Source organism: Balaenoptera borealis (assembly GCF_965194805.1).
Source record: "Balaenoptera borealis genome assembly, chromosome: 13".
Taxonomy (NCBI): domain Eukaryota; kingdom Metazoa; phylum Chordata; class Mammalia; order Artiodactyla; family Balaenopteridae; genus Balaenoptera; species Balaenoptera borealis.
The window spans coordinates 46,628,815-46,651,110 of record NC_138870.1 but is presented as its reverse complement, the minus strand read 5'-3'; the positions used below and the strand labels follow the sequence as shown (position 1 = coordinate 46,651,110).

The window sequence follows — 22,296 nt, the reverse complement described above, 5'->3', positions numbered from 1 at the left end:
ATGGGTTCAAATCCTAACACTGCCCTTTACCTGCTTGCACTCTGGGCACATCACTCCCTGTCTCTGAGCCTCAGTTTCCTTATCTCTAAAACAGGACAAATCATACGGACCTCACCGGGTTGTCATGGGGATTAAATGAACTCATGGCTCTGAGTGGCCAGCACAGTGCCTGGCAGAGTGCAGCGGTCCAGCTCTGCAACTTCCTTTCCCTTTCAGCTCCTTTACTCCCCCATGTTCCTTAAACATAAGGGTTTCCCAAAACTCTGTCTCTGTTTTCTTCTCTTGCTCTGGCCTTCACCCATCTATGGATTTAGATATCACTTTTTTTATATATATATATTTTTAAAATTTTATTTATTTTTGGCTGCGCTGGGTCTTCGTTACTGCACGTGGGCTTTCTCTAGTTGCGGCGAGCGGGGGCTACTCTTCGTTGCGGTGCGTGGGCTTCTCACTGCGGTGGCTTCTCTTGTTGCGGAGCACGGGCTCTAGGCGCACAGGCTTCAGTAGTTGTGGCACGTGGGCTTCAGTAGTTGTGGCTCGCGGGCTCTAGAGAGCAGGCTGAGTAGTTGTGGCGCACGGGCTTAGTTGCTCCGCGGCATGTGGGATCTTCCCGGGCCAGGGATCGAACCTGTGTCCCCTGCATTGGCAGGCGGATTCTTAACCACTGCGCCACCAGGGAAGTCCTAGAAATCACTTTTTATCTCCAGTCTGACTACGCCTCCCTCCCGAGTTTCACATCCCCAATTCCAGGTGGGACATCTCCACGCAGCTGCCCCTCGTGTGCCTCCTGCCTTGGGTGACAACCACCTCTCCCCTGGGCGTCCAGGTTTGGAAACTCTGAGTCATCTCAGACTCTTCCCACTTCCTCTCCTGCTCCCACAGGTAAGCAGTCACCCCATTCTTTGATCTTCCCTCTGAAGGGCCTTTCCAAGGATTTTCCCCTCCTTTCCCTGGTTCTGGCCTTCATCAGCTCTCCCTTGGACCATGATGTGCCAGCTACCCTCCAGGCACTCATCCCTCCTTTCACGGTAGGGCCAATCCCAAGAGAGTTCACTCTCTCCCCTCTGCCTCTAGAACACACCCCACACAGCCACTAGGTTCTCAACAGTCCTGTCACCCAGACTGTCTTCTTTTTTTGCTTCATCTATTGTTTTATGAAGTATTCCAAAATAAATTACAGACAGGACATCTCACCCTTAAATATTTTAGTATGCATCTTTAAAAAATAATTTTCCTATATAATCATACTATCATCACGGCTAACAAAATTATTTTCTCATGTCTAATCCTCAGTTTATATTCAGATTTGCCTAGCTGTTCCCAAAATGTCTTTCACAGTCAGTTTGTTCAGGCAAAGATTCAGTCAAAGACCAAGCATTATACTTGGTGGTTAGGTAGCTAAAGTTTCTCCATCTTGACTTCAGACCACCTTCCCCCACTTCCATCTGTCACCACATCCTTCCTCAGCCCTGTGAGCTGGCCAACCCCAATGTGTCATGGACTTTTTTTTTTTAATATTTATTTATTTATTTGTCTGCGCCGGGTCTTAGTTGCGCCATGCATGTGGGATCTAATTCCCTGATCAGGGATCGAACCCGGGTCCCCTGCATTGGGAGCTCGGAGTCTTAACCACTGGACCACCGAAGTCCCCATGGACTTTGAAAACTACTCCTTTTTTACACTTGGCCCTTTCCTTGTCCCTGGAACGGAGCGACTACCCTTTTATTGTCTAAGGTCACCTGGGAGCGCACCACCCACCTCTGTGAAATCCGTTCTTTTTCTTTCTTCTCTGGGGCAGAGGCACCACCTGTCCTTCCCTCTGAGCTCATCCAGCTGCCACCAGGGGTTTCTGCCTCTGTTCACAGTGTGGGCTCGGTTCTGCCTGCTGGCAGAGGACAGGGCCACCAATTGCCTCACCTCGCTGGCCCTGCGCCCGGCACGTGCCTGGCAGAAACAGATGAATACTCCTTTCTTCAGCATCTTTGCTCCTCCTCCACAGCCTGCCTGCCGTGATAACTGGGAAGCAAAGTCCAGAAGGGGCTTGGTGTGTCTTGCTGGAAGATTGTGATCCTGGAAACTGGTTCTCAGCCCAACCCAGATCTCCTTCCTTCTGCTCTTACAGTTTCCTTCCTTGTGTACACGTACCGAAGGCTCAGGAAACGGTTCTTCAGGCAGGACCAGAAGAACGTAAGGGGTGGGGTCCAGGCCAGGGGGGCAGGGGTGTGGTGGTTGGTTCTGTCCTTTGCTTGTTCACACAGCTCCTTCTGGGACCACCATGGCCCACAGGGAGGGAGGCAGCTTGAGACCACCCCCTCACCTTCCAGTCCTCTCCTGGCCTTGCCCTCTCGGCTGTCCGCTAGGATGGGATGGGGAAATCCAGGGGATATATCCCATGCCCGCCTTAGTGTCCTCCCCACGCCTCCACCGTTAACAGGCTGATCCAGGAGGGGTGGGAGCTGACCTCAGCAATCCTCTCCCAGAGGGAGGGACCTGACTCTGACGTGCCATGATTGGGTGGAATGGTGCTGGGAAGGGCTTCCTCCACTTCTCGGCTCACTACTCAGGAGCCCTAGAAAATGGAGAAGGGACTAAGAGAGAGGGACAGGAACACCCACTCTAGGACGCTGGGGGACTCCCAGGGTGTGAGGCTGGGGACTTTCTGAAAGTTTATTCTGCCCCTACCCGATTCCAGAGAGCCAGCAGCGCCCTCTGCTGACTCGGGGAAGGGGTGGAACGGAGTTGGAGCGAGAGGAAGGGAGTGGGCTCTGGGTGGAGGATGCAGGCCTCTTGAAGACCATCTTGTCACCTCGACTCAGCTCTGCCGCCCGGCCGGGCGCTCAGAGAGTAACTTCGGGCCGCTCATCCCTCCTTTGGCTCTCACACGTCTCCTCCGCTTCCCTGAGCCAGAGAGAACCTGGCGGCGCCGGGTCCCGCTCTCCTACCCCGAGGTAGCACCCTTCTGGCGGCGCCAGAAGGGCGCCAGGCACCCCGAGGTCCTGCCCTGGGCGTTCTCTCTTTGCGGGGGTGGGCGCTGTCTTACGGGTAGGGGCCACGTGGCCTCGACCGGGCTGGGGGCTCGGCCTTCCCCACGCGGGCTGGGTGACTCAGGCCGCAGCTGTTCCCGCGTCACATGAGGGAGGCTGGGGCCACTCGGCGGGGGAGGGGGCTGTGGCTGGAGCCGGGGCGGGGCCGTGCGCCGGGCGGGGCCAGAGCCGGGGGGCGCAGCTAGAGAGCCCCTGAACCGCGGCGGGAGAGCAGCGCACAGCTTCGGGGAGCCAAGGTGAGGCCGCGGGGCTCGCGCCGGTTTCCGCGTGGGGTGGGGAGGGGCTTGCCCCGGGTCTCCGAAGAGCCGCCGCGCTCCCCGCCGCTCCCGAGGCCCTTGCAACTTTGCAAAGTTCCGGAGGCCCGGGGCGGGGGGGCGCCGGCCGCGCTTCTGTTTGGCGGTGGTTAGAACCCAGGGGAAAGGGCCTGGGGGTCGGGCTGGGGCTGAGGACTGTTTTTCGTGACTAGTTGGGTGGGGAGGGGTTGTTTAACGCCTGGGGGCTGGAGGGCCGAGGTTGGGCGTCCGGCCCCGGCCCCTGCCGGCGCCCTGGGTTGGGTCCCAGGCCTCGGAGGCGGCGGGGCGGGGTCCGGGCTGGGCGGCGGGCGCCCCCGCCCCTCTCCTGCGGGGAGAAGAGGGGGCTGGGAGACGTGGATCTGACCGCGGGTTTCCGGGTGGGAGGGGCCGGGAATGGGGGCCCCGCAGGGAAGGTTTCGAGGGCCGGCAGGGAGCTCGGAAGCCGAGATCCCCCCTCGACCGGTTCTGATCCCCCTGCCGTCCCCTCTGCCCCAGGCCAGGCAGCCATGGCGGTGGAAGGAGGAATGAAATGTGTCAAGTTCTTGCTCTACGTTCTTCTGTTGGCCTTTTGCGTGAGTGGGGAGCGGGGACGGTGAGGGCGCGCTGGCAGGGTGCGGGGAGATCTGGCTCCGGAGTGGTGAGGGCTGAGGGGCCAGGAATGAAGGCAGCTGGGGACCAGATGTGGAAGGAAAGCCCGGGGAACGACCGAGGCCAGCGCGGCCGTCCTCTCCTCCTCCAGCTTTTAGGAACCTCTGAGGCTGGTTTGGACCGACAGTGGCCGGCCACCCTCCCCGTAACCCCTCCGGGCCCTTCCTGTCTGGTGACCCAATCTCTTGTGATATGGGGCAGTGGGGCAACCAGCCAACCGCCTGATGCTATCGCCACCCTCCTCTCACCCCCTCCACTCCCTCATTTCTCGCCATTCCCTCATCACCCCTCCCCGCTGCTTGGGGTGGGTAAGGGCTCTGCCCACCTCAATTGCTCCTGTCCTGGGCTCCTGGCTGGAGAGGCTACTGTTTGTCCAGGAGGGGGCAGGCTACTTTTACCCCCTTTTCCTCCTCCCTTCTCCTCCCTGGCCTAGTTGGCCTGAGGAACCCTAGTCACGGCTGATGAGGATGTGGTGGGCATTGGAGGATAGTGAGAGAGCAGTTCTGGGAGCCCTAGAGGCCCATAGGAAGAGGCTCAAAGGAAGCACTACTCTTTGTTAGGATTATGTGCCTTGGGGTCAAGGCTTTCTGGGAACTTCTCTTTTTGCTTTTGGTGAGGAGCTGCTTGAAGGAAGGCGTGGTTCCTCCTGACTGCCTTCTCCCAGAGAGCCTTGAACAATTTCCCAGCCCTCACTGTGGGGCAAGGACGCGTCCTCCTTGTCCCCCGTAGTCAAAAGTTTCCTGGAGCTGTGAGAATCGGTCTCTCTGGCGCGCGGTTCCGCCTGTGTCCTGGGTGCACCCGCCACCCTCCACCGTGGAGGGCTGATGGGTTGTGGGTCTTCTGAATCGTGACCTGCCCTCTTCCCAGGCCTTTGCAGTGGGGCTGATCGCCGTGGGCATAGGGGCCCAGCTCGTCCTGAATCAGACCATCACCCCGGGGGCCACCCCTGGCTCCCTGTTGCCCGTGGTCATCATCGCAGTGGGTGCCTTCCTCTTCCTGGTGGCCTTCGTGGGCTGCTGTGGAGCCTGCAAGGAGAACTACTGTCTTATGATCACGGTGAGTGGGTGCGGGCCAGCCTGGGTGCCTGGGACTGCGGAAGGGCATTTCTCTGGAGGGGGCTTGTCAGGGTGGGTGGGTGAGGGAAACCTTGGTGAATGTTCCCGAGACCAGCAGGCCCCTCTCACCCAGACTCCAAACGTGACTCCCGTCCTTTGCATCTGCAGTTTGCCATCTTCCTGTCCCTTATCATGCTGGTGGAGGTGGCTGCAGCCATTGCTGGCTATGTGTTTAGAGACAAGGTAAGCAGGGAGTAAGGGGAGGGCCTTGCCTCAGAGGTCTGGATACTCTGGGACCCAGGTGCCCTGAATTCTGGCCTCAACAGTGCTCCTCCCTACTCCCAGGTGATATCAGAATTTAATAAGGATTTCCGGCAGCAGATGCAGAATTATCCCAAAAACAACCACACAGCATTGATCCTGGACAGGATGCAGGAAGACGTGAGTGGGGTTGCTGGGAGCAGGGGTAATGGGGGAGGGAGATTCTCATCTCCATGTTGAAGATGGAGGTTCACCTAACAGCCTTTCCCCCCATATCTTTCCGCAGTTTAAGTGCTGCGGGGCGGCTAACTACACAGACTGGGAGAAGATCCTGATCGTGACCAAGCGAGTCCCTGACTCCTGCTGTGTCAATGTCACTCAGGGCTGTGGGATTAATTTCAACGTGGAGGATATCCATACTGAGGTAGGGAGGGGGCTGAGATAGTAGGGGACTTGGGGAAGCTGGGAAATGTTTCAGGAGGAAAGAGGGACCCGGGGTGGAGGTGGAGAGGGTTGGGGCTCTGGGAAGTTGGGCGTCAGGGATGGGGAGGGAATTTGGGAATGCTAGGGGTGGGGTGAAAGGTACAGAGGGTGGGGGAGAGACAGGGGGTCCAAGGAAGGTGGGTGGGAAGTTTCTGATGGTGTCTTGTGTGCCTGCCACCCTTCAGGGCTGTGTGGAGAAGATCGGGGGCTGGCTGAGGAACAAAATGGTGGTGGTGGCTGCAGCAGCCCTGGGCATTGCCTTTGTGGAGGTGAGAGATGCCCTTGAGCATCTGGGATCTAGGGGCAGTGGGAGGGTGCTGAGCAGGAGGTGCTGGCCTGGGGAGGGGAGCCCTGGTTGTGTTTGGGGTCTCTTGGGTGGGTCCTGGGTACCTTGCCTTCCTGACTCCTCTTCACCCCCATCTCTGTCTTTCTTTCTAGGTCCTGGGTATCATCTTTGCCTGCTGCCTTGTGAAGAGCATCCGAAGTGGCTATGAGGTGATGTAGGGGGTCTAGTCTCTTCAGCCCCCTCATCCAGGGGAGTGGGTAGTATACTCCAGGTTTTTCAATTAAACGGATTATTTTTTCAGACCGAAAAGAGAGAGAGTCTCAGTTTGTCTTAAAGAGTGATACTTTATCCCTTCCCCCTCCTCATCCATGTTCCTCTCCTCTGGGACCTTGTTCTGTTTGCACCTCTGGAAAGGCAAGCCTATTTTGGGGTGTCTGGGGGAAAGGAGGATTGTGCTGAAGGCGTTCGTTGGGCTGGCAGTGGAAGTGGGGATCCTGAGGAGGCTGAGGCCCACTGCCCTCCCTGTCTCCTAGTCTCGTGCTACCAGGCTCAGTGCTGAAGGGTTTGTGAAGCCATTTCCCACGTCAAAGGGATTCTCTACAAAGGTCCTACCTGGGAGAGACCAGCCCACGTCCACTGTCGACATCTTCTTTCTGGCCTTCTGCCCACCTCTGAGGGCCCAGCAACTCCTTGCCACACTGACCCTCAAGGGGGCCTGGCTCCTTTCAGGATGGTGACAAGTTGCTTTTACACCTGTGTGGCCAGTGTCTATCCTTCTTGACTTATGTTAGATAACAGAAGAATTTAAGAGGGTATTGGCTTTTTTCCCATGAAAACCACCCAGCTTGGCCTTGACCCCTCTTCATCACCTCCCCATGCCCCCATTCCCACTCCAAACACTGAATTTCAACCTTACTCCAGGTAGAAAGGAAACATCCAACAGTGCCCTCTAGTGGCCACCCCTCCAGGTGCAGCTTCAAAGATGCCTTACAGATGCAAGACAATCCCCTTGCGCCCCCCAGTGGGTGCTGGTTGTTTTGCAGGTACTAAATGGGCCAGAGACCCTGGAGGATGTCAGCCTAGGTTAGTTAGGAGTTACATGGGGTCTTCCACTGGGCACCTTCATTTTTGCCCACCTACAGTGCGTTTTGTTTTGTTTTGAACAATACACATTTTAATTAATTAATTTTTTATTTTTGGCTCTGTTGGGTCTTTGTTGCTGCGTGCGGGCTTTCTCTAGTTGTGGCGAGCGGGGGCTATTCTTCATTGCGGTGTGCGGGCTTCTCATTGTCATGGCTTCTAGTGTTGCAGAGCATGTGCTCTAGGTGCCCGGGCTTCAGTAGTTGTGGCACGCGGGCTCAGTAGTTGTGGCTCGCGGGCTCTAGAGCGCAGGCTCAGTAGTTGTGGTGCATGGGCTTAGTTGCTCCGTGGCATGTGGGATCTTCCCGGACCAGGGCTCTAACCCGTGTCCCCTGCATTGGCAGACGGATTCTTTACCGCTGTGCCACCAGGGAAGCCCCAGTACACATTTATTGAGTGCCTGTTTTGTACCAGGCAGTGCAGGGTGGGGGACAGAAATAAATCAAAGTCCTTGCCTTGAACAACAACCTCTTGCTGGAGAGCTGGGTTCAGTAGACCGCCTGAGCAGGCTTGGGAAGGACCCAGGTGAGCACAGCATCCACCAGGCTGGCTGGCAGGTAGGAGGCTGGCAGCCAGAGCAGCTTGGCGTCCCAGCCTGGGCTGTAGCGGGTTCTGGGGTGACGGGCAGTCAGGGCATGCTCCAGGCACCTGCTCACCTTGGTCAGGTCCGGGTCACAGATCAGGTTCATGATGCGCTGCTGCACTCTCAGATCTGCAGCCCAGCGGACGGTTGTAATCAGTGTCCCTGTCCCGTTCCAGCCTACCTCAGGCCCTATCTCCTGGGTCCTGGGGCTTGCTGCCCAGTAGAGGTGAGAGGGGTCCTCAGTCCCCTCCCCAGTTTGGGGAGTGGGCAGGTTGCACATGGCCTGGGTGTTCTCCTATGGCATCCCATTCACCCTCACCCCTTCCCTGACTGCCCTACCCACCTCCTCCCAGCAGGCTGGTGCAGGCCTGGCCTTTGTGGCACTCTCATTTCCCTTCATATGCCCCTGCGTGGGCCCATCATCACTCACACTTGGTGAGGAAGGTCTCCCCGTAGAGGGCCTGTGTGGCTGGAGGCAGCCGTGCCCAGCAGGCCTGCAGGTTGTCCTCCAGACTTTCCAGGTTTGTCACAGGGGTTCTGAAGAAGCCAGGCTCCACGATAGAGACTCGTACCCCAAAAGGAGCCACGTCCCGCCTGGAGTGGGGGCAGCGGGAGGTTTCTGGGTTCTTGTCTTTATAGGGAGAGGACTTCAGGGACATGGGTAGGGAGGCTAAGATGGGAAAGCATCACAGGGTCAGTGGTCATGACAGGAAGGGATATCCCCGCTGCCCTGGGATGAGGGGCAAGTGGGGCAGAGGGAAGGAGGTATTTTTGAGGTTTGTTTTCCTTTGTATTCTCTTCTAGCATCTAGAGCAGGGACCTGCAAACTTCTTAAAGGGCCAGACAGTAAATATTTTTCGCATTGCAGATCTAAAATTAATGATATTATGTAGCTACTTATATAACCATTTACAGTGTCACCATTTAAAAATGTAAGAGCCATTATTAGCTTGTAGGCAGCTGGCGAGATCTGGCCTGAGAACCACAATCTGCCGACTCCTGAACTGGAAGAACACATTCCCTAGATCCCAAAACACAGGGTTGAGCCCCAAGTGCTGGATATGGAGGGTGTAGACTGGTATTTGCTGGGGGAAGGCGGGAGATTGCAGAAGTCCAAGTATAGAGTATGTGTTCCGTGATGCTGATTGGAAAATTAAAAGACTGAGGCATAGGGACAAAAGTAGATATTGACGTTATCTGCTGAGTGATGGTGACAGAGGAAGACTTCCTTCAGGAGGTGGGCCCAGCTTGGGGGAATCGAACTCTGTTCCTGTGTCATCCTTAAGTCTCCCTTGTGCTCTCGTGGGACTTCGAACATTATTGTCTAAAGATGAGGGGCAGGAGAATGTAATGACCAGGGTCTGTAGGCAAGCAGACCCGGGGAATACGTGCCAGCGCTCCCACTAACTATCATGTGGTCTTGGGTAACTTATGTTACCTAAGGGTGTTAACACCTACCCTTACAGGATTTTTGGGAGAACTGAATGAGAAAGTGTTCAGTAGAGGTACTAGCTCGTGGTAAGTAATAGTTGTTATTAGTAATAATAACATTAATAAGATGAGAACGGGCTTTTGGGGGCATTTTCTATGTGCCAGGCTCTGTTGGGGCCTCACATGTACCTCACTTTACTCACCCATGAGGCAGGCCTTCTCATCCTGATTTAACAGAGGAGGAACAAACTGGGGAAAAGAGAAGTAATTGCCTAAGGTCACCAAGCTCACATGAGAGAAAGCTGGGATTTGAACCCACAAACTCGAGCCCTAAACTGTCTCTAAGTTTGCACCACGCGCTGTTTTCATCAGCTCTGCAGGGCAGATGCTAATTTGCTTGTTGAGTGGGCTCCCGCTGGACTGGGACCAGGGCCCGGCACCCCTCACCTCAGGCTGTCAGAGAACGCCTCCAGGCCAAACTTGGAGACACAGTAGCCCCCTCCACTGGCTGCCAGGCGGCCCAGGACACTGGTGATGTTGATCACCCGGCCCTGGGCCTGCCGCAGCAGGGGCAGCAGGGCGAGGGTGACCCCGATGGGACCCAGTGTGTTCACATTCAGCACCCGCTGGAAATCCTCCTGTGTCTGCCAAGGTGTGGGCCCGATGATGCCAGCCGTGCCAGCATTATTCACCAGACCAAAAAGCCCTGTGGGGAGGTGAGACAGGCACGGGGTAGGTGAGGCATTCCAATGGCCCCTCTCCTTTCCGGGAGGATCTGAGCCCTGCTCCTCCCCCGCAGCCCCTCTAGCTTCCCACAGCCCCTGCGAGTGCACACCTTACGCCCCGTTCCCGGTGGCCCCCTGCCATACTCACCTGCTTCCCCGACGTGTGTTTCCACCCACTTGGCTGCCTGCCGGACGCTCTGGGGATCTGTGACATCCAGCAGGGTGGTGTGGAGTCGGGAGGAGGCCACCCGCTCGAGGTCCTCTGCCCCTGAGGGGGTCAGGCAGCTGGCCAGGACTCGGAAGCCTCTCTGGTCCAGCCTCAGTGCCAGAAGCCGCCCAAAGCCCGAGTCACAGCCGGTGACAAAGACGAAAGCATCGCTGGCGGGCAGGCTCTGCCGGTCCCTGAGCAACCACAGTGCTGCCCAGAGCGAGACTCCCAGAAGCAGAGGCAGCCACATGGCCGGACCCCACGTGACCTGCAGGTGGCAGCCGAGGCTGGGCAGGGAGACTTGTCTAGCTTACTCTGGCCCACCAGCCCTCGCCCCTCATACCTTCCCCCTAGCTGGAAGTCTCTGGTTTGAGCAGACTAAGAAATTATCTGCTTGGTAGATAACTGGCAAACTACAGTTCATCTAAGTAAAGCGAAGATCTGGGCAGACCCTGTATCTGTGGGTAACAACTAAAACCAGATGAGCTGGGTCCTGTGTGCAGACCCGCCACACAGGAGCAGAGGGATCTTGTTTATCACCTCTTACCTCCTGCTAAACCAGCTGGGCCTTGTTTTTGGAGACACACACGGAGCCCCTGCATTTTAGTCCTGCTGGCTCCAAGCTTACCGTGTGAGGCTGAGCACCTCACTGTGTCTCTGAACCTGTTTTCTCATCTACCAAGTGGGGCTAACACCCAGCATGCCCACCTGGGACCTGCGGGGGATCAAAGGGGATAAAGTGCGAGGCGGCACATGATAAAGCTTTAGGCTTTGAGTTATCAATACATGAATATCTTGACTGTCTTCTCATAGCCCCCGAGCTCCCAGTACCCTGCTTACCTTCTCAGGGGAAAGCTAGCAGGCACTACAACACCTGAAGTTTCTTCTTTTGCTTTGCTTGAGAAACTTTGCTCCAGGGCTTCCCAGGCTCCCACACTAGCTACCACTGAGGCCAAAGTCCGAGGCAGGTGGACTGGGTGCCAGACGTATTAAGTGCGTGTGGGGCGGGGTGGAGGAGGAGGAGGAGGAGCCAGGGAAGCTGAGGCCTGTGGGTTGAAGCCAGGGCTTGGTACAGGCCAGAAGTGCCCAGTGCCCTGCTTGGCTCTCTTTTCCAGTGGGGCTTCCTGACCACCTCTGTCACAGATTCTTTTTTTTTTTTTTTTCTAAATTTTTGAATTCCACAAGGCTTAGTCTTTTTTTTTTTTTTTTTTTTAATTTAGTTTTTGGCTGCGTCGGGTCTTCGTTGCTGTGCGGGGGCTACTCTTCGTTGCGGTGCGCGGGCTTCTCATTGTGGTGGCTTCTCTTGTTGTGGAGCACGGGCTCTAGGTGCCCGGGCTTCAGTAGTTGCAGCTCGCGGGCTCTAGAGCGCAGGCTCAGTAGTTGTGGCACACAGGCTTAGCTGCTCCGCAGCATGTGGGATCTACCCGGACCAGGGCTCGAACCCGTGTCCCCTGCATTGGCAGGCGGATTCTTAACCACTGCGCCACAAGGGAAGTCCTGTCACAGATTCTTAAGAGGAGGGATCTGTCAAGGATGGCAGCTGCCCCTCTCTGTTGGTGACCTTGGACCTGTCATTCCTCCCCCTTCCCTGCCCTGAAGTGCTCCCATGCCCAAGAATTAATCTCCCAACTGGTCCAGACTCATGACACTGCTTAGCACCAGGCTGGGAGAGGCCGTGAGCACGTGGAGAGGCAGAGAGCCAGAGCTGGACCAGGCCTGCTCCCTGTCTTGTTTCTCCTCTGCGGGAAATGGAAGTCCTGGGTTAGGAAGCTTGGGACAGGGCCCCCTGCTCTTCTCTGGGGAGGGGTGGGAAACTCCCACCCTCTGCTTACCCAACAGTACCTGCGTCAGGTACCAGGTCCAAGGAGGAGAAGAGAGTTGAGCTTGTAAGAGGAAGCTAGTTCCAGCCTCTACCCAAAAGGTACCATCGCTCAGGGGAAGAGCCTTCGAACCTTCCATTCCTACCCCCCACACTGAGCTAGTAGCTCCTTGAGACAAACACAGAGACATGGAGGCTTGTGTTTTATTCATAGCCTGTCCCCCTCCTTCCTGCCCGCCTGGGGGGAGGTAGGAGGAGTGGGGGAGGGGAGGGCAGTGGGGCTAGGAGGGGGCCGACTGCAGCTGCCCTTTGTAGACGTACTCCAGCGCGGTGGCAATGGTGCGCATGTCCAGCTCGATGCTCCGAGCCCAGTTCTCCACATCCCCGATCTCCTGCAAGGTGGTGGTGGGGTGCGGGAGCCCGGGAGTCAGGGTGGGCGGGGTGTGGCTCTAGGGGATGGATGGGGGCACTTTCATTCCATCCCCTAGAAACGGCTTTGTGTGGACCCACCAGCTGCTTTTACTTCTCTAGCTTCTGTGACACTGGGGCCATAGATTTCTGGGGTTTCTGGGACGATCCCCACTTCCTCCTCAACCCCAGGCCTGAGGTGACCCCGCTGGAGGCAGCCGATGGGGGCGCAGGATGTGGCTGGAGACATAGGGAGCGTGGCCTACCTTGAGCGCCTGGTTGAAGTTCTCCACCATCCCAATCCACTGGCCTGTCTGCTTGGCAAACTGGGCAGCCTGGACCTGTAGGGTCTTCACCTCATGGTCCAGCTTTCTCTGGTTCATGTAGGCCTGGGCCACGCTAGAGGTTGGAGGAGGAAGGAGGTCAACTCGCCCAGCAGGTGGGGAGTGGTCTCCAGAACTGATACCCCACTGCCAGAGTGGGAGGCCAGTCAGGAGTCAGGCTGGAGAAAACCGTGTGATTTTGGCCATTCCTGGATATGAGGCAAATGACTACAAAGTACATGCAAATGAACCCGGTCCCTTCCTTCCACTCCCAGGATTCCCAGGAGAGCCTAGCTGGGAGCTGACCAGAAACATACCACTTCCTACTCCCAGAGGAGTTCTTGAAGCTGGGTGAGAAAAGGGAGGGTTAACCTGGTGGGGCTGGGGGGTATCACTGAGGAAGAAGCTGGGAGGGAAAAGGGGGCGTGGGGAAGCTTGGGAAATCCAGCGACAGGGACACATCTGGCAATGGTTGGAAGGCCAGGGATCTGTGTGAGAAGTTGGGAAGGGAAATTGGGCTCCTCCCTGAATCTGGGGTGGGATGGGAGAGCAACCCCCTCCCCAGGAACTCAGGGTCAAGGGAAGATATCCCAAGGGCTGCTTCTTGGCTCTGTCTCTCTCCCGGTCCTTCTCCTCTCGCCCACACAGATGAACGAACACACACACACACACACACACTCTCTCTCTCTCCCTTCTGCTCTAGGCAACAGGTTTTCTTTTCTCCTCGATCACGGTTGCCTGCAGTTACATTACTGCCCCAAGGCTGCTATCCCCACCCCACCCCCCACCCCCCCCCACTCACACCCCCGCCCCCGCAATAACTGTGCAATAACTGTTCCCCCTTGTTGGCTGATAAATCTTTCATTCCCCACCCCAGAGCTCTGGGTCAGCTGAGAGACTCCACATCCGCTGCCCCCACCCACTGGAATCTGTGGGGACTGGAGGGGACAAGGGGACGGGCAGGGGGTGTCCAGAGAGTGGGAAGGACACCTGACAGGGGCTGAGATAGACTGAGCCTTTGTTTTCCTTTCCGGGGAATGAGAGGAGCCGTGGGCAGCAACACAAAACCCTTTCTAATCTGGCTTTGGCTTAGCTGCCCTTTAAGCTGAAAGTGGGGTGGCCCCTAGCAAAGGAAGAGAAGCAGGAGAAGCCTGGGCCAACCACAGAGCAGAGCCCAGGAGGCGCCAATGTGGGAGGGAGGGAAGGCACAGACCCTGTCCCTTCTCTCTGGGAGACAGCTGGGTCACGGTACGGGGTGTGGTAGGAGCTGAAACAGTCATAGCAGGGTGCTCCCAATGCTTCAAGATTCCCCTGGGAGTTCCTGAAATCCTCATTTTCCCTGTTGACCTCTTGCTTTCTCTCATTCACAATGCGTGGAGGGAGAGGCCTGGAGGGAAGGGAGATCAGAGGCCCCAACCACAGCCTTCTCTCCCCCTAATCTTCCTGTGATGAGCAATGAAGGTGACAGTTCCTGCCTGGCTCACTTGGGTGACTCAGTCTCTGAATTCACAACCAAGCTATTCGACTTGCCCTGGGGTGGAAGGCATCATACTGCCTCCTTTCTCCCAACAGATGGCCTGGCTATCAGATCATCATCTCTCCACTTTTCTGGGTCACTCAGGGTCAAGAGACAATGTTCTTTGCTCCTTCCCAAGTCTCTGGTCATTACTGGCATCCTCACTTAGGACCAAAGCAAGGGGTGGTCTCTGGAGACCCAGAAGGAAGGGAAGTGACAGCCTGGCTCTAAGGTGGCTGCTGGCATAGGTTCTGCCCTCACCCTCACCAGTTGTGTCATCTCTTTCCTGCCAGCTGCTCTCCAGGTCTGCCAGAGGGTGGGAGGTGGAGAAGGAGGGGCTGGGAAGTTGTGGTGAAGGACGGTGCTCTCCCTCCCGCTGGAAGTGACAGCTGGACTTGGACGGGTGAAGAGAGGTGGCCAGATGGCATCAAGTTGTGAGCACCAGGGAAGTTATTGTTGGGAAGGGGAAATCTGGCTGCTTTTCCAACCACCGCAGCTGTTCCTCCCTGCCCTTGTTAGGGGTCAGAGCTGGCTCAAGCCTCTCTCCATAAAAGTTAAGCTGGGTGGGGGGAGGATAGGGGAATGAGCGGGACATCTCATCCCCTCAAGAGCAGTCTGAGGGCTAGACCTTGCCAGTGCCTAAACTTGGGGGGGCGGGGTTGGTGTTGATGGGAAGAGGTTCATACCCCACATTGAGGTGATCCACCAAAGCTTCTGTCAGGCAGGTCGCTGCAGTGATAGCCTCTCGCCTCCTCTTCTCTGGGTGGAGGGGGAAAAGGGATTAGACTGGAGACTTGGTTTTCTGAGGGGTGGTGCTTAAGGTTCCCTCACCCATTCATTACTATTCTGCTAGTTGTGGGAACATTTCAACTAATCTCAGAGTGCCAGAGCTGAAAGGACCTTGCAAAACATAAAGCAAGCCCTTTCATTTTAGCGGTGAGGAAACTGGTACCCTTAGAAGGGAAGCGATTCGCCCAGGGACGCTAACGAGTCTGTGGCAGCGCCCAGGACTCCAGACTCTCAGGCACGCTTTTCCCAATGTCTTGGCCTTAGGATTGGTAACTCCGGGATTCCCAGCCCGGATTCAGAAAACAAGGGCCCCACCCCCATTTCGGTGGTTTCAGGCCTCCAAGAATCCCAGCTCTGCCGGGTCCCCAACCCTTCAGGAGCGTTCCTTCCCATTTCCAGGATGAGCGGCTCCCTGGACCAATCGGCACAGCGTTCCGTGACAGAGGGCGGGGCTAGGATGCCGCTGAGACTTAGCGTGGGGGGCGTTGCCGTGGGGGACGGGAGCGCTGCTAGAGACCAGGGCCCGTTGGCAAGAGAACGGAACTCCCCCAAAAGCTCCTCTAATTCCCTCTCCCACATGCCCGTGCCCACTGGCCTGCGCCCTTCCTTGGATTTGGGCCGTTACTCAAGGTCCAGGCTCCGGGCTGAGGCTAGGCCGCGGTGGGAGAGAAAACGGCGGACTGGATATTTGGCTCACCCTGCAGCTCCTTGCGTTCATTCTGCTTGGCCTGGTGTTCTTTCAGCAGGCGGGACAGCATGGTCGCGGCGGGCTGGGGGCAGGGCGCGCCCGGCCCCCTCCGGCTCCCGGAACTGGAACGAGCTGATCGGCTCCCGCGGGGCCCGGGGTCACGTGGCTGCAGTGTCACGTGAGGCCCGGAACCGCCCTCCTTTTGAGACTTGGGGTGGTAGGTAGTGAGGATCTTGGCTGGGAAGGGAGGGGATAGTAGGGCCAGGTGAGCTCCTGTCTTTATTGGGAGCTCACTTTTGGTGAGTGTGGGAAGAAATTTTCTTTCGTACCCACATTGCAGAACCAGTTTTTAATCTCCTCTGGATCTCAGGCTCCCAGGAGGGTTGTTGTTGCCAGGCTGTCCATCACGGTTCGGTTGTTGCGGGAGCAGAGGCTCCCAGGACTCATTGAAATTCTTTTCCTTCCCTGGCCGTTCCCTCCTGGCAGCTCTGGTCGGTTTTCAGTTGATCCTCAGCTCCTCCCTCTAGGGGGGGAATGCTTTCCTCTCTCTGCCAGCTCTCTCTCTTCTCACCACCCCGCCAAAGTCCCTCAGCTCTGGGTGATCATTGTCGAGAAGAAACATTTTAGGCCCTTCCAGCGGCCTCCTAGGGAGCTTTGCTAATTTGGCTGGCTATGTGTGGTGAATGTGCAATTCCATCTCTGTCCTTTTGTGGTTAGGGAATGCAAACCCATTTATTTCAGTCTTACCAGCAGAATAAGCTGCTGCCAAAGTAAAAGGTAAATTATATAACACCTCTCTGAACTAAAGAGAAATGCTTCTGGGATTAACCCCAACAAGAAAAAATTATAAACGTCAGCAACATATTCTTGCTATTACAACATTCTTTCTTGGTGCACTGTGCACTGACATGCCGGGTGACTTTGGGCAAGTTGCTTATCCACGCTGGGTGTTGGTTTTCTCCTTAGTAAAATTAGAAGATCGGATTAAATCAGTGGTTCTCAGCCCTGGCTAAACATTAGAATCATCTGGGGAAGTTTTAAAAAATATGCCTTGGTCAGAGACCAATTAACTAGATCTCTGAGGGTGGAGGCCTGGTATAATTATTTTTTAAAAAGTTGTTCAGGTGATCTTTTTTTTTTTTTAAATGAATGAATGAATTAATTTTTTTGGCTGTGTTGGGTCTTCGTTGCTGCTCGCGGGCTTTCTCTAGTTGCTGTGAGCGGGGGCTACTCTTCGTTCTGGTGTGCAGGCTTCTCATTGTGTTGGCTTCTCTTGTTGTGGAGCACAGGCTCTAGGCGCGTGGGCTTCAGTAGTTGTGGCACGTGGGCTTCAGTAGTTGTGGCTCGCGGGCTCTAGAGCACAGGCTCAGTAGTTGTGGCGCACGGGCCTAGTTGCTCCGTGGCATGTGGGATCTTCCTGGACCAGGGCTCGAACCCGTGTCCCCTGCATTGGCAGGTGGATTCTTAACCACTGCGCCACCAGGGAAGCCCTGTTCAGGTGATTCTAATGTGCATCCAAGGTTGAGAATCACTGCACTAAACCATATCTAAGGCTATTTCCAACTTTGGCATTCTCTCACTTTGTGATTCAGTTACATAGTTGGAAATTGATTTTATTACATCTACTTGCAGGGGGAGGAGAAATGGATGCTGATTGATTGATTGATTGATTGACTTATGGCTGCGTTGGGTCTGAGTTGCTGTGCGCGGGCTTTCTCTAGTTGCGGTGAGCGGGGGCTACTTTTCGTTGCGATACGTGGGCTTCTCATTGCGGTGGCTTCTCTTGTTGAGGAGCACGGGATCTAGGTGTGCGGGCTTTAGTAGTTGTGGTTCGTGGGCTAAGAGCGCAGGCTCAATAGTTGTGGCGCACGGGCCTAGTTGCTCCGTGGCATGTGGGATCTTCCTGGACCAGGGCTCAAACCCGTGTCCCCTGCACTGGCAGGCTTCTTAACCACTGCTCCACCCGGGAAGTCCCGCTGATTGATTTAGAATAGAACATTCTTGAATTTTCTGAGTCAGAGTTGAAGATTACTATTAGTTCATTCAACTCTTTGCAGAGTAGCATCTTAAATCCCGGGAGGTGTACAAGTTTCAAAGGATTAGTGAGTGAAATGGTTAAGTGGCAGCATAAAGCAGAACATTAAGTGCCAAAATAAAAACTCTGAATAAAAAGCGTTGGATACTCTGTTTATGTGTTTTTGCTTATATGTGTACTTCTTTAACAACATATCCTGAGTGCTTACCATGTGTGAATCACTTTACGTGTATTGTTTCATTTAATTCCTAGAACAATCATGTGAAGTATAATAACTGTCATCCCCAGTTTGCAGAGGAAGAATCTGCGGTACAGAGCAGTGCAGTACTAGAGCTCATAAGTGGTCTAGCTAGGATACAGATCTGGGCTATCTGATGCCGGAGCTTGAGTGTAACCACTGTACTATACTGTAGAAACCATGGGAGAGAACCCAGGAGGGGGGGGCCCAGAAGCACTTTTGGGGACGGCTCCATGTCTCTTGTCATTATACCTCTCTATGCTTGTGGGGCATCAGTTGGAGGGAATCCTGGTAGCGGGGGAGTGTTCGGGAAGAGGCTCCGCTCCAGAGAGGAGCTGATCAGTAGAAGTGGGAAGAGTGAGAGCATTCCATTGCAGGGCAGCCTGGCCCAGCCCTCCCCCACTCTGGCTTTCGCTTCCAACCGCAGTGAGCAAGCAAAATAGAGGCAGACTGGAAGATGCCTGGTGCCTCACTCGCAAAGCTGGGAGAGAAAGGCAGGGGTTGGCAGGGGTGCCAGAGAATGGTGACAAGTGGATCGTGAAACAGAGGGCAGGAGCTAACGAGGGAGGGTTGGTGTTGGGGGTTTCAGTGGTGAGTCTGTGTTGTTAAGATTAGGATGACTCACGGAGAGTGCCAGGCTCATCCTATATTACCCTCACCCCGTTGGTACAACTGCCTGGCATTTCACAACGGTACAGAGGCTGCCAGGACTCTGCGGACATCAGCCCCGCCCTCCTCTCCCACACACTGGCTGTTCCTTTGCCCTAGAGCTGGGCAGAGGACATGGGTGCCTGTATCTGAGGACTCCAGCTGATCTCTCCAGGGTCATCCTCCACCTACTCTTTTTCTGGGCCCTTGTTGCTCACTGTCTAACCTCAGTGTCTACTGTGGTTGAAACTCAGCTCCACCTGCCTTTGGTAGAGGTGGACACTGGCTGCATGAATATCCGGAGAATGACTTGAAATTTGAAATCTCTTTCTGCCCGCCTCTGCTTACAATTTCTCACTCAGATTATTTTTCTCTTAGAATAAATGAATGCAACTCCATACTCTTTTTGTCCACTCATTTCCCTGTTCTTTTGAGGTCTCTTTCAGATAGCTTTAATTAGCAAGCTCCAAGCTGACTGGCCGGGCCAAGCCTTAGGGCCGGATGCTGCTGAGTCGTTAGGAGTTGGGTGAGGACTGAGGGAGGACATGGTGTGAGTGGAGAAGGCTTCTCATTCTGGGAAATCTGGCTGGGCTTCAAGAGGGGGCCGTTGGTGGTGTGGCCAAGTTCCAAATGTTGGCCTGAAGCCAGTGCTCAAAGAAAAGGGGCCCTCAAGACAGTCTAAATGGCTCACTGTGGGAAGTGACCTCCCAGTCCTTCTCCCCAAGACGCAAGGGGTTTCCCTGGGATCCTCGAAGACCAGAGCGGTCAAGTCATTTCCCCACTGACTGTCCTCAATCATGTTTATATTCTTTCTCTCCCAGCCACTCCCATAGTTCGAACTTTGGTTCCAGCCGGAATTCAGAGGCTAGCAGAAGGATTCCAGTGCTGGAGAAGTGGGTGGGGTGAGAAAATCCTCATGTATGTTGGGGAGGAAGAGGCTGACCCTGGGACATATGCTCCAAGGCTCTGCTGCCAGATGAGGTACAGGGAGAAGTTAACCCTGCAGTGTGTGTCCTGGAAGTGTCTGCTCCTAAGCTAGAGATGGCAGCTGGGAAATGTGTGATCTGGAGGAGGTGAAAAACAGGGATCCCTGTCAGAGGGGAAGAGGGCTGTTAGAGGCGGGGAGGGGCTGCCAGACAAGGGCCAAAGTCTTTGCTGGGTCTGGAATCCATCAATTTTTAAAAGGTTTTGAAATTATTTTGAAATAGTTGTAGACTCAGAGGAAGCTGCAAAAAAATAGTGCGTGAAATCCTGTGTACCCTTCACCCAGCTTCCCCCAGAGGCGACATCTTATATAACTGTAGCACAATATCAAAACCAGGACGCTGACATAGGTACAATGCTGTTAACTAGCCTACAAGCCTTATTCAAGTTTCCCCAGTTTTTTTTTTTAAACATGCATTCATTTGTGTGTGTGCGCAGTTCTATGCAATCTTATCCCACGGATAGATTCGATAACCACCACCAAAATCAAGATACAGAACTCTTCATCCCCAGGAAGGAACTCCCTATGCTATCCTTTTATATTCACACCTCCACCTCCCCATCCCTGTCCCCCGGCAATCACCAATCTGTTCTTCATCTCCACAGTTTTGCTATATTAGTGGAAACACATAGTATCAGCACTGGTGTTTTGGTATTGTTTTTTTTTTGCCGTGCTGCAGGGCTTGTGGGATCTTAGCTTCCCGACCAGGGATCAAACCCGGGCCCACCGCAGTAAAAGCGCGGGGTTCTAACCACTGGACCACCAGGGAATTCCCAGCATTGGTTTTAGTTTAATGAATTCCCGAACTTTGAACTCAAATACAAAAGTTCTCTGGCAGGTTGTTTATTCGACTATTAAGCTTGTTCCATTCTCTGGATTCCTCTGGCTTCTTCATTCCCCCTTAACCTGAAATACTGCTCCCCACTCCAACAATCTGGATTCATTTCTCCTCTAGGGAAAATCTACACATCTACATTTACTAGGCTGGTCTGGGACTCTCTCATGTTCCCTGCCCTCCCTTTCCCGGCTATTTATAGCCAGGCTAATTTTGGGTGGCCTGTCTCTCTCTCTTCTTTCCTGCTCCTTCCTCCTGTGGTGGGTGAGGTGACTTCTCAAATATTTGGGCAGAGGAGGTCAGAAGCAGATTCTTGGCGTCTGATTTCAGCCTCGGATTTAGCAGGAGCCAGTGGAGTAGAGATGGAGGGAGGCAAGGATTGCAGGTGCAGAGAGAGAGGCAGCTGGGGCTCTGAAGGCATTTTGACCCCGGTCGGATGTTTGGGCTGAGAGTCAGGAGTCCGGGCTCTATCCTGACTTTACTCCTTTGCATTCTCCTATCAGCTCTTCTCCATTGTCTGGGCTCTGAGATAGAAAAGGAATGGAGAGGGCATATCTGGGGGATAATAAAAGTAGGATCTCGGGGCCAGCCTGCTGAATTACCTGGACAGCACCTGTTTAGACGTGTGCTGGTCCCCTGGAGGGGTTGGCCACAAGTGTAGTGTCGCAAAAATGGAGGCCCAAACTTTCTTTTTTTTTTTTTTTTTAAATTTCTCATTATTATTTTTTGGCTGCATTGGATCTTTATTGCTGCACGTGGGCTTTTCTCTAGTTGTGGCGAGCAGGGGCTACTCCTTGCTGCAGTGTGCAGGCTTCTCATTGTGGTGGCTTCTCTTGTTGTGGAGCACAGGCTCTAGGCAACCGGGCTTCAGTAGTTGTGGCTCGCGGGCTCAGTACTTGCGGCTAATGGGTTCTAGAACACAGGCTCAGTAGTTGCGGTGCGCGGGCTCAATTGCTCTGCGGCATGTGGGATCTTCCTGGACCAGGGCTCGAACCCGTGTCCCCTGCACTGGCAGGCGGATTCTTAACCACTGCGCCACGAGGGAAGTCCTAAACTTTTAAATGTATCGTAACTTACACAGGGCAAGGATTGTCCCACTGGGCAGCAGAGTGAGAGCCTATTTAAAAAAATTTTTTTTAAAAAATTTTAAGTATAATCCTGGAAGAAGAAGTAAGAGAGACAAAGGGAACATGGGAAGAGGAATTAGGGAGAACACATATTGGAGCTTTGAAGACAGGGAGGGAGAACAGAGAGTCTTAAGGATATGATAGTGTTTGGGGGGCAAAGGAAACATTAGAGACATTGAGAAATAGTCTAGAAAGATTCCAAGTGACAGAGACAAGAAGGGGGATAAAGACAGAGCTGGGGATGAGACAAAACCAGAGGGTGAGAGCGAGAAGGGAGAAAAATGGACAGATGGATATACCCAAGATCAACACCCAGTAAGAAAGAGAACTAGGAACGGGATGTGGCAGCAAGTGAGGTTCCAGTTGTGTCAAATTATTTCCTATCTCTCTTCTTGGCCCCATTTCTGGATTAGAGTTATAAATAGCACAGTTGGAAAATGTCCTCCCCCCCTTTGCCTTTGTCTCAGCCTGGGGGGAAGGGAGAGGCAGAGGGACAAGTCCCTGTGGACATCCCTGGGAAGCCCCACCCCGATCCTGCCTGGGCCAGCGCAGGACCCTCTCCCCTCCAATCCCTTCCCCTTTGGAGGGTAGGAAATGTACGGTTCTGGGAAGGATCTGGAAGCCGGAGACATCTTTCCCATCTCTCTGCCTCTTGGGGCCAATCTCTCACATTTTTGGTCTTCTTTGACAGTCCATGCTTTCCCCCCAGCTTAATTTCCTCTTCCTAT

The 22,296-nt window shown here is 54.6% G+C and overlaps 3 protein-coding genes and 1 long non-coding RNA gene across 5 annotated transcripts; 2 read left to right on the top strand and 2 right to left on the bottom strand.

The window, feature by feature from the left end:
• The first annotated feature begins 3,132 nt into the window (after window positions 1-3,132).
• CD63 (CD63 molecule) lies at window positions 3,133-6,379 on the top strand. Its single transcript, XM_082351111.1, has 8 exons — window positions 3,133-3,280; window positions 3,833-3,909; window positions 4,853-5,041; window positions 5,209-5,283; window positions 5,386-5,481; window positions 5,588-5,725; window positions 5,970-6,053; window positions 6,223-6,379. The coding sequence occupies exons 2-8, from the start codon at window positions 3,844-3,846 to the stop codon at window positions 6,286-6,288; spliced, it is 714 nt and encodes a 237-aa protein (XP_082207237.1). The 5' UTR covers window positions 3,133-3,280; window positions 3,833-3,843; the 3' UTR covers window positions 6,289-6,379.
• Window positions 6,380-7,242: 863 nt separating this feature from the next.
• RDH5 (retinol dehydrogenase 5) lies at window positions 7,243-12,022 on the bottom strand. The gene is made up of 6 exons (XM_082351065.1): window positions 10,998-12,022; window positions 10,098-10,425; window positions 9,672-9,930; window positions 8,224-8,387; window positions 7,666-7,922; window positions 7,243-7,542 (listed from the first exon to the last, which is right to left on the bottom strand). The coding sequence occupies exons 2-5, from the start codon at window positions 10,405-10,407 to the stop codon at window positions 7,699-7,701; spliced, it is 957 nt and encodes a 318-aa protein (XP_082207191.1). The 5' UTR covers window positions 10,408-10,425; window positions 10,998-12,022; the 3' UTR covers window positions 7,243-7,542; window positions 7,666-7,698.
• Window positions 12,023-12,166: 144 nt separating this feature from the next.
• Window positions 12,167-15,951, bottom strand: BLOC1S1 (biogenesis of lysosomal organelles complex 1 subunit 1). 2 transcript variants are annotated; one of them, XM_082351159.1, is made up of 4 exons: window positions 15,710-15,951; window positions 14,910-14,982; window positions 12,651-12,783; window positions 12,167-12,368 (listed from the first exon to the last, which is right to left on the bottom strand). In XM_082351159.1, exons 1-4 carry the CDS (start codon window positions 15,768-15,770, stop codon window positions 12,258-12,260), a joined length of 378 nt encoding a protein of 125 aa, XP_082207285.1. In that variant the 5' UTR covers window positions 15,771-15,951; the 3' UTR covers window positions 12,167-12,257. The 2 variants fall into 2 exon arrangements, with proteins under 2 accessions (XP_082207285.1, XP_082207284.1); XM_082351158.1 differs by having other exon boundaries at window positions 12,167-12,425; window positions 15,710-15,887.
• Window positions 12,790-14,804, top strand: LOC309609542. Its single transcript, XR_014233483.1, has 2 exons — window positions 12,790-13,058; window positions 14,517-14,804. It is a non-coding gene; the product is annotated as an uncharacterized lncRNA (long non-coding RNA).
• Window positions 15,952-22,296: the final 6,345 nt, after the last annotated feature.

Excerpts from the sequence above, each read along its gene's own strand:
- CD63 (XM_082351111.1), top strand. The coding sequence starts at position 3,844 with ATGGCGGTGGAAGGAGGAATGAAATGTGTCAAGTTCTTGCTCTACGTT. Across the intron at positions 5,042-5,208 it reads ACTACTGTCTTATGATCACG|TTTGCCATCTTCCTGTCCCT; the intron begins GTGAGTGGGTGC and ends TTGCATCTGCAG. Across the intron at positions 6,054-6,222 it reads TGGGCATTGCCTTTGTGGAG|GTCCTGGGTATCATCTTTGC; the intron begins GTGAGAGATGCC and ends CTTTCTTTCTAG.
- RDH5 (XM_082351065.1), bottom strand. The coding sequence starts at position 10,407 with ATGTGGCTGCCTCTGCTTCTGGGAGTCTCGCTCTGGGCAGCACTGTGG. Across the intron at positions 9,931-10,097 it reads AACACACGTCGGGGAAGCAG|GGCTTTTTGGTCTGGTGAAT; the intron begins GTGAGTATGGCA and ends ACCTCCCCACAG. Across the intron at positions 7,923-8,223 it reads GGAGACCTTCCTCACCAAGT|ATCTGAGAGTGCAGCAGCGC; the intron begins GTGAGTGATGAT and ends GCTGGGCTGCAG.
- BLOC1S1 (XM_082351158.1), bottom strand. The coding sequence starts at position 15,770 with ATGCTGTCCCGCCTGCTGAAAGAACACCAGGCCAAGCAGAATGAACGC. Across the intron at positions 12,784-14,909 it reads GTGGATCACCTCAATGTGGG|CGTGGCCCAGGCCTACATGA; the intron begins GTATGAACCTCT and ends TCCAACCTCTAG. Across the intron at positions 12,426-12,650 it reads ACTTCAACCAGGCGCTCAAG|AGCCACACCCCGCCCACCCT; the intron begins GTAGGCCACGCT and ends TCCATCCCCTAG.